Genomic DNA, 10,763 nt, shown 5'->3' on the forward strand with positions numbered 1-10,763 from the left:
CTACTAAAACTTGACCGTGTGGAAGACAGACTGGAGGTGGTGGTGCCCAGGTAACTGGAAGTATTATCTGCTATCCAATTAATAACCTGTTCACACTAATCAGTTCGCAATACTGGTGTTGTAGTGTGCTTCCCTAGTAATTCGGTCAAGAAGTGGGAGCGAGAAGATGTGGCTGTTGGTTGTGGCACATTTTCACCTTGGGCACAGCCCCTGTCCTCTACACGCACCATCACCAGAACGTCCGGTTCCACGTCCCTTGCCACGCGCCTTGCCCATTGTAAATGAAGTAAAATAGCTTACACTTGCACTATCAATGGAAAAAGGGTAATAAAAAAGAGATTAGAACTGTGGAAGAGGAAAACCACAATTCTATATCTCTGGCCTACACCAGACTCTTTTAAACAGATATATTGGTGTCTGACCAGTCAGGGAGACCCTATTACAGTTTTTTTTTACGGCAAAAATGCCAAAAGCAGGATAATGCAGAGATTTGACCCGTGGAACAGCAAAACCACCGTTCTATTTCTCTGGCCTAGACCAGACTCTTTTAAACAGATATATTGGTGTCTGACCTGTCAGGGAGACACTATTACAGTTTTTTTTACTGCAAAAAATGCCAAAAGCAGGATAATACAGAGATTTCACCCGTGGAACTGCAAAACCACAGTTCTATTTCTCTGGCCTACAACAGACTCTTTTAAACAGATATATTGGTGTCTGACCACTCAGGGAGACACTATTACAGGTTTTTTTACGGCAAAAAATGCCAAAAGCAGGATAATACAGAGATTTGACCCGTGGAACTGCAAAACCACAGTTCTATTTCTCTGGCCTACACCAGACTCTTTTAAACAGATATATTGGCGTCTGACCAGTCAGGGAGACACTATTACAGTTTTTTTTACGGCAAAAAATGCCAAAAGCAGGATAATACAGAGATTTGACCCATGGAACTGCAAAACCACAGTTCTATTTCTCTGGCCTACACCAGACTCTTTTAAACAGATATATTAGTGTCTGACCAGTCAGGGAGACACTATTACAGTTTTTTTTTACTGCAAAAAATGCCAAAAGCAGGATAATACAGAGATTTAACCCATGGAGCTACAAAACCACAGTTCTATTTCTCTGGCCTACACCAGACTCTTTTAAACAGATATATTGGTGTCTGAACAGTCACAGACACACTCAATTTTTTTGGGGAGGGGAAAAAAATAGCAAAAGGTTAATAAGACGCGTATTTGTACAGTCTGACTGAGGAAAAAAAAAATACAGGATTTAGATGAAAAAAAAAAGAATTTCTCCTGGCCCCTGAGACCGGGGGATAAGTCTAGCAATTTGACCAACAGGAGCACACAGGACTGTAATGCACCTTTTGCTGGTATAACCACTGTGTCTCCTATACAGCCTGCCTGCCTGATATCTGGGATGGATATTAGTCCTGAGAAGGACTGTTTGTTTGATTTGGCAGGCTTTAGAGACCCTACCCTACACTACCTATTTCGCACTATATATCTCTCCCTAACTCAGCAGCACTCTCCCTACACTGTCTGATCCGGAGCGACTGTGTCCAAGATGGCGGCGCCCGGTTTTAAATACTCGAGGTGACGCTGTGCGGCCAGCCAATCACTGTAATGCCCACAAACAACATGGCTGCGTCATTCCAGTGACTGGCTGGCAATCCCTGCATGTTCATTGGCTCTGTAAAGAGCACCAAACATGCAGGGCGGAGACCCGAGCACCCGCCCGAGTAACCCGAAAATGCTCGGTGCTCGCCGAACATCCCGAGTAGTGAGATGCTCGGGCGAGTACCGAGCCATGTCGAGCATGCTTGCTCAACACTAGACCTTACCCTTATCGACACAACAAATATTCAATTTTTGTAAAGGACTCAATATTACACACCCACAGAACCAAATCTTGGCATGATGATGCAAGTCTCCTTTGCTCCAGGCTTCACAGCCAGACTTGCCTTGTTGCACCATTTGCAACACATAGTGGTGTCTCTGGACATTTTTAGGCAAAGGGTGATCCAATAGTAACCTGAAAATGGGGCAGAATTGTAGATTACCTTGGGTTTACTTTCAGACCCTTTTATTGCACCATCAGCGGACTCCATACTGTCATTTTGAAACTTTAAATGTCAGCACTAGAGAGCAAGAATTATTAATAATGATATATTTAGGGATTGCTACTACAAAGATAATAGCTTAATATATGATTACATAGGTGGGGTAAGTGGAGTGTCACACTGAACTTGGATTTTTTTTTTACTGAAAATAGAAAACGTCTCATCTGCACCTGTTTTCAAAATTTTCGATGTTTCCCTTCCTGGGTAATAATGTAATAAAGAAAAGCAAACTTGACTTGGCAGAAACTTGACATTCATTTCATTAGGGACTTGTTAAGCTCAGATTCATTTTAAGAAATGTATAAAAGTTCCCTCTTTTTTTGGCCTGAAATCTATTCCTTGTGTGACATTTTGTACTCTTTTTGCTAGTCTCAAGCGAAAGCTCATACTCAGCAGTGCATGACCTATTACAAACTGAGTCATTTAGAAAAATGTTCTGTTATATAATATGCAGAACTTAGGTTGTCATACGGCTCACCTAAATACCCTATGGTGCAGTGCAGATGAATACAGGCTGAATACCAGATACAATTTCCATACTGGCAGTGATTTTGCAGGTCTTGTTCATTTCATTCACTTTAAATATATCATAGTTATTCACCAACAAGAATACAGGAAAGTTCATGGCATTTATTGCTTAAAATCAACAGCAATCCTGTAGTGTAGAACTTTTGTTAAACTCTAGCTATAGTTGTAGAACTACAGTGGTTTCGCCTATTTCTGATACTTCAGGGGTAAATGTCAGTGACTTTCTTGTTTTCTCGTTGGTGAAAAGTTGGAGTGAAACTTTCTATGCATTGAGCATTGCTGATAAAGCCACAGAATATTAGCACAGATCCCTGCATTATGGATTCACCACAAAATTAGCAACTTACCAACCGCTACTCTCCCACATGGTATAAATCCTAGTTTTGCTTTATTTAGTCTTGACTTCTTGGGTCTTTCTGACTGTCAGTCACTAAGAGCAAGTCTGCCTCTCCTCCCACTGTGCAGAGGCATGCTTGACTGAGTCTATAGTATGTCCACAGAATATGGTGCATAATCTGATAGCAATGACTTAGGGCCCATGCTCTAAACCATGTTATGGACCTATATTATTGCCTACACACCTGTCCTGGGTATCCCGAGTGTTGATGCAGCTTCCCATAGGACATGTGGAGTCAAGGATTTTGACTATCTGCAATTCCAGAAGTAGTCAGATAGTTGTAGAGGAACCCATCAGGGATGGATGCAATTTGAAAACACAGCAAGTAATGGAGCAAACCAAAAATGGAACGCTAGAGTCTCAATCCCAAGACACAGTTGTGTGTCCAAATGGGCCTTAAATGGGATTAGGGAGGTGACATCACTGAGCCATGGCGGATAATCTGCCAAACTCAACATGGAGCACAACAGAGGGTGGACTGAGATGAAGAAAGCAGAACCCAGGACACCCTGGACAGGTGTGTAACGATTATGCTGATACCTAATAGGACATCCATAGATTAATGTACCATTGTGTGTGTTCAATATTACATGTTGACATCTGAAGGTTGCTCACTCATATGCCTTGTTGTGCAGACACCATATAGTGGCACACAGAAAGCTTAGAGCATGTTATCACTTGTGCCCTTGCGCAGTTCCATGCATGTGGCTTTGGCTGTGTAATAATTAATTAATCAAAACACGTATTGAAAAAATATATAGCATGATTCAATACGAAAAGACAAATTTCAAACATATACTTCATAAAAGCACAACAGTCATAAAGCACCGATAGCAAAAATAATGGACAATATTCCACCACCCAGTACACATATGTAATATAATGATGAACACAAACATACATGAAGGGGTATGCAAGTTATCGATCACACATACTTACAGTTGTGCTCAAAAGTTTACATACCCGGCAGAATTTTTCCTTTCTTGGCCTTGTTTCAGAAAACATGAATGATACCAAAAAACGTTTTCTCCACTCATGGTTATTGGTTGGGTGAAGCCATTTATTGTCAAACTACTGTGTTTTCTCTTTTTAAATCTTAATGACAACCAAAAACATCCAAATGACCCTGATCAAAAGTTCACATACCCTGGTGATTTTGGCCTGATAACATGCACAAAATTTGACACAAATGGGTTTGAATGGCTACTAAAGGTAACATCCTCACTTGTGACCTGTTTGTTTGTAATCAATGTGTGTGCATAAAAGCTGAGCGAGTTTCTAGGATCCAGACAGATTCTTGCATCTTTCATCCAGCCACTGACGTTTCTGGATTGTGAGTCATGGGGAAAGCAAAAGAATTGTCAACGGATCTACGGGAAAAGGTAGTTGAACTGTCTAACACAGGAAAGGGATACAAAAAAATATCCAAGGAATTGATAATGCCAGTCAGCAGCGTTCAAACTGTGATTAACAAATGGAAAATCAGGGGCTCTGTAAAAACCAAACCATGGTCAGGTGAACCAACAATTATTTCGGCCACAACTGCCAGGAAAATTGTTCGGGATGCAAAGAAAAACCGACAAATAACATCAGCTGAAATTCAGGATTCTCTGAAAACTAGCGGTGTGGCTGTTTCAAGATTCACAATAAGGAGGCACTTAAAGAAAAATGGGCAGCATGGTCGAGACGCCAGAAGAAAGCCATTACTGCGCAAATGCCACAAAGTATCTCGCCTACAATACACTAAACAGCACAGAGACAAGCCTCAAAACTTCTGGAACAAGGTAATTTGGAGTGATGAGACCAAAATTTAACTTTTTGGCCACAACCATAAACGTTATATTTGGAGAGAGGTCAACAAGGTCTATGATGAAAGGAACATCAGCATGGAGGTGGATCGCTGATGTTTTGGGGATGTGTGAGCTACAAAGGCACAGGAAACTTGGTAAAAGTTGAAGGAAAGATGAATGCAGCACGTTATCAGCAAATACTGGAGGCAAATTTGCACTCTTCAGCCCGGAAGCTGGGCATGGGACGTACCTGGACGTTCCAACATGACAACGATGCAAAACACAAGGCCAAGTCGACCTGTCATTGGCTACAGCAGAACAAAGTGAAGGTTCTGGAGTGGCCATCTCAGTCTCCTGACCTCAATATCATTGAGCCACTCTGGGGAGATCTCAAGCGTGCAGTTCATGCTAGACAGCCCAGGAATTTACAGGAACTGGAGGCTTTTTGCCAAGAAAAATGGGCAGGTATGTGAACTCTTGATCAGGGTTATTTGGATGTTTTTGGTTGTCATTAAGATTTAAAAAGAGAAAACACAGTAGTTTGACAATAAATAGCTTCACCCAACCAATAACCATGAGTGGAGAAAAAGTTTTTTGTTATCATTCATATTCTCTGAAACAAGGCCAAGAAAGCAAAAGTTCTGCCGGGGTATGTAAACTTTTGAGCACAACTGTATAATACTGCTTTAATCCACCCACATATGCCCTTAAAATTTTATCAAAAGCCAGTATGAATCAACTGTAAAAAAGGTCACCACTAAAGCTATAAGTAAAGGTGGGTTTACAGCACCCAATGCACAATAAACGACTGCGAAGAAATATTTACCAATTGCATATCGTTAAATATCCTGTTTACACAAGCTGATCGCGCTTCAGATGTGCACTGAACGATCTGTAATAGGTTATTCTGTGCACAAAGGCTGCCATTGTTCTCGGCAACACAGGTCCTATTTACTAAAGAACAATGCGCTGTGGAGAACAATGATCTTTTGTGCAGCGCAAAAGATCATTGCACTTAATGAACGAGAATTTTGCTCATTTGTTGTGTAATTGGCAGCCTGTTTACACTGCAAGATTATCGGCAAGAAGCATTCCTAGTTCCTAGCTTGTTCACGATAATATTGCGGTGTAAATGGACCCTTAGAGGCAGACCACCAGATGGACTTACTAGACGTTAAAGGGAATCTGTTAACAGGATTTTATACCCCAAGTAATGGCATGTATGTAAAGGTGCTTTATGATGAGTAAATCCTTACTTTTCTTGTAGAAATCCATTTTGCTGTTTTAGAGAAATCCCTAGTTAAACTGTATGCTAATGAGGTGCAGGTGCAGTGGGCGGGCGCTGCACTTACAGCTCTACTGCCTCTCTGCCTTTTCCCAACCCATTGCCTGCCTCTGACTTACAGGTCACTAACACATGAGTAGGGATGAGTGGTCTACCGGGATCGACCAAACTTTAGTCAGTTCGTTTCGGGTACCAGAACTGTACCTGAATTTGAATCCGAACCACATAGAAGTCAATGGGGACACCAACTTTGGTGGTGTAAAATGGTCGAAGTAAGGGCTAGGGGGCTGCCAAAGTCTGTCTCTCTCTCTCCATCTGAACTATGAACACTAAAACAGACTTCCGGGACAAGTCCGTGTTCAGAGTTCAGCACCAGACATTAGGTGTCTGGTACGAACCCTGAACTTTACAGTTCGGGTTCGTTCATCTCTGCACGAGTCATCTGTCAATCAGAGACAAGAGGCTGGGAGTGGGCAGGGAATAGGGAGAGAGGCAGGAGACCTGTAAGTGCAGCGCCCACCCGCTACACCTGCACCTCATTAGCATATCATTTCTACTATGGATTTCTCTAAAATAGGCTATGTCGGTTTCACACTGTATATATGAAGGCTATGTGGGGCTCACACTGTATATATGAAGGCTATGTGGGGCTCATACTGTTTATAGGGGGCTATGTGGAGCTCATACTGTATATATGAAGGCTATGTGGGGTTCATATTGCATATATGGAGACTATGTGGGGCTCACAGTGTATATATTGAGCTCACAGTGTATATATGGAGACTATGTGGGGCTCATACTGTATATATGGAGGCTATGTGGGGGCTCATACTGTATATTGGAGGCCATGTGGGGGCTCATACTGTACATAGTGAAGCTATGTGGGGCACATGCTGTATATAGGAGGCTATGTGGGGCACATGCTGTATATAAGAGGATATGTGGGCACTCATACTGTATGAAGGAGGCTATGTAGGGGTTCATACTGCATATAGGAGACTATTTGGGGCTCATACTGTATATTGGAGGCTATGTGGGGGCTCATATTGTATATAGGGGGCTATGTGGGGCTCATATTGTATATAGGAGGCTATGTGGGGCTCATATTGTATATAGGAGGCTATGTGGGGGCTCATATTGTATATAGGGGGCTATGTGGGGCTCATATTGTATATAGGAGGCTATGTGGGGGCTGATACTGTATGTAATGGCTGTGTGTGGGCTCTTTTGGTACGTAGGGGCTGTGTGTTGGCTCATATTTTATAAGGGGGGCTGTGTATGGGCTCATACGGTATATAGAGGGATGTCATGTCAGTATATTTAATTCTGCTCAATATTAAGTGATACTATTAATAATAATATAAATAATTATACTTAATATGTTAATATTAATATTGAGCAGAATTAATTTCAGCCTATTGGTTCGGCCTCCACAACAGTCATGGTCTCTCATGTGGCCTCTCAGGAAAATTAATTGCCCAGCCCTGCCTTAGAGCAATAAAAAGTTGAAAAGTATGCACCACATTTTTATAGCTAAATATAAGCATGGGTTCTAAATGAGCTGAGTCAAAATGTTTTTGCCAGGAAAATTATCTACTTTCTTGCCTCTTCTCTGAACAGGTGGCTTTATGGACTAGATGTGGGCTATGTCTATGAAGGGCTATTAAGATGAATCCTTGGAAAAAGATGCACTCTCTACCCACGTTCATTAATGAACATCTGTTAGGAATTAAGCCATTGTTGTAGGTCTCAGTTTTCATGAAGCCTCGGTGCTTATACTTTATCCAGATAGTTGAGCAGATTGCCTGTTGTTGGCTGAACTCCCGGCTGAAGAACGCCAACCACACATGTTCTGCACATAGAACCCAAACACAGGGCAAACGGCGTCTTGGGTAAACAGAAGGAACTTCCATAAATGCCATCGTACCCCTGCCAAGATTATATAAGCATGAAAATATTCAGTCATTTCATGGACAGAGGGCAATCATGGCTGTGATAGTAGCAATCACCAACATGATGTTCTGTGGGCACTGTCTCATAATGACACGTTGTGGTTATGCTTAGTTTTATTAGCACCATTTTCTGGTTTGTATATTTTTACAAGCAAATAGTGTATAAAATAACCACTTCTGTAAAAAAAATGCTAAAAATAGCCTAAAAATATTAAGATACTTACTTACTTACTAATTATGATATATTAATGATGTTTGAGATATGAGATCGGTGGACATCCAACTCACAGCTCCTTCAATGATCAGCTGAAAACCACTCTGGTGGCCACCGGATTAAAGTGATGTACACAGTGAAATGCAACAGCCCTGTAAGTTGCTTAATGGGAGACAAAACACAGTACTTGGCAGTTACTACTAAGCAACGTAAGGGGCTGTAGAGCTCCATATGTGGCCACCTATTCATTCACAACTGCTGCATCACTGGTGGGGATAGGTTCCCGAGACCCCTTTTTTTGAATAGGTCAGGATGCCAGGGGTGTGGAATCTTTTAAGGCTTCTGTTCCGCCATTTATTTGTAATTGTACCACCAACTATACACCTTGCCATTGTATACCAGCTCTGAACACCCACTGGAACCCATGTTAAGTCTCTGTAATCTCAATGGCCCAATAGGCCAGAAAATGATTGTCCTTTGCCCTAAATCATGTATGTATAAAATGCAGTGGCTTTCTGTCTTACCATCTGAGGGATGTGCTGTCATAATGTGTCTTCTTCATGAGATAGAGCTCATTTTCCAGTTATCGAATAGTTGGGTTGCCAGTGAGGCTAAGACCCCGATTCAATAAGAATGGTTTCGTACACCAGCCTTGATGAGGGGCGTGCAGAAATTAGATGCCCCAAATTCATTAAAAGGTGAATGCTAGTTAAAGCATCACTCCAGGGTTTTTTTTATTGCAGGGCTGGAGTGGTGCAACTAGTATCATACTTACCATGCGCCATTTTCATCTTTTATTGCCACCGCTTCAGTCCTTCTTCTGCGGGTTGTGACCTGCCGTATCAATCCATTGTTTGCTGGGCGATCCGGTGGTTACTTCTCAATGTAAGTCTATAAAAGACAGAACGAGGTCGGAACGAGGCCCTCATAGACTTACATTACTTTTTTGGTTCCTTTTGAATCATTGGAATCAGCTATAGTGATTTTTTGACCAAAAACTGCAGAATAACCTCACAACAAAAATAAGTAGTCAAACAGGAATGAGATTTTGATCATGAGGAGCAAAAAAGGACGGTATTACATTGCTATAACGACTGGTTGTCTTATATAGAGGAGATCGAAAAGTTTGGTTAACAAAAACTATATTAGTTTTCACATGTTAATTATTATGAACTTGCATTGAAAAAAAAATTAAAAAAACTTGTCTTTCACTTGTTTTTTACAGTCCAATTGAATCACCACAGTCCATATTTCGTGTTTCAGAAGAGTTAGTAGTGGAGACGCCATCAGAGCTGGGCGTTTCTCCACTGGGCTCATACTCAATGGCTCCACCTATGGCAGAGAAAGTCCAGGATCTCCAAGACTCTTGCAAATTACCAGGAACTGAAGGAACTCCAGACTTAAAAGGAGCGTCCATTTCACAGCCTACTGTAAATCTTTCCAGGATGGGTGACAACAGCCCATACTTCACTTTCACTCGCGCACAGTCAATGTCAGATTTTACTGCAAAAGAATCCAAGTCATCAGATAATTCTACGATACCTAAATGTCAGAGTGAGAAGTTCAGTCTTCCCAAGGAGTTCATCCCATCTTGCCAGACTATATCCCCTGGGAATGAAATGAATTACGTATTGAATATGGAAACACAACCGCCTCTGCAGACACCCCCGAAAGACAACGATAATAAACACCAGTCTAAGAAAAGTGGTTATTTTACTATTCCACCACCTGCCGATGTCCAAGTCTCCCAAGAAGGACCTTTGATGATCATTAATCCTGATGGAACTGGTCCACTTGTGTTAAAGCAGGTGGGAGATTATTGCTTCTTCCCTGGAGTTCGTGGAAGTCAAGAGAATTTAGAAAGAAAGATGGCGCCAGCAAATGCGAAAATGCATTCGCTGGTGTCAAAAGATTCCACCATTCCTGCCGTGCAAGCATTCAAAATGATGCAAGGAGATTACCTCGCTTTGCCACAAAATTAAGCAAGCACAGTCATGCCAATATGACATACCGTATATTCAGAGCCCGCAAATAATGAGCTGTGCATCTTATAGAATTCTACTTATTTCCTACATGGCAGAACTAATGGACAGAGAAATCAGAAAGAATGGATGTCAGCAAAAATTTCAAAGAAGTTGTCTGGTTAAAAAACACCCTGTAATTACCTATGTAAATTTTGCATTAATAAAAGTTGCCCCCTAATTAAGACTGTCATCAATTATTGAGCACATGGGTTCCTAGTAGTGTTGAGCGAGCGTGCTCATTTAATCCTTGCTCACCGAGTATTTGTGGCATGCTCGGCATCTAGGTTTGATCTGCCGCAGCTGCATGTGTCGCGGCTGTTAGATAGCTGCGACACATGCAGGGATTGCCTGTTGTTAGTCAATCCCTGCATGTGTCGCAGCTGTCTAACAGCCGCGACACATGAAGCCGCGACAGATCAAACCTAGATGCTAAGCACATCAC

The 10,763-nt window shown here is 41.7% G+C and overlaps 1 protein-coding gene across 2 annotated transcripts in view; it reads left to right on the top strand.

Moving 5' to 3' along the window:
• CSF2RB (colony stimulating factor 2 receptor subunit beta) overlaps positions 1–10,503 on the top strand; it is a 75,555-nt gene extending 65,052 nt beyond the window's left edge. For both annotated transcript variants that reach the window (XM_073644373.1, XM_073644374.1), the window contains one exon: positions 9,523–10,503. In XM_073644373.1, the coding sequence (XP_073500474.1) occupies positions 9,523–10,279 (757 nt within the window). In that variant the 3' untranslated portion in view covers positions 10,280–10,503. The remainder of the gene's footprint in view (positions 1–9,522) is intronic.
• The last annotated feature ends 260 nt before the right edge of the window (positions 10,504–10,763 follow it).

Source organism: Phyllobates terribilis, unplaced genomic scaffold, assembly GCF_046119375.1.
Source record: "Phyllobates terribilis strain yellow unplaced genomic scaffold, ASM4611937v1 Scaffold_8__6_contigs__length_399053987, whole genome shotgun sequence".
NCBI lineage: Eukaryota > Metazoa > Chordata > Amphibia > Anura > Dendrobatidae > Phyllobates > Phyllobates terribilis.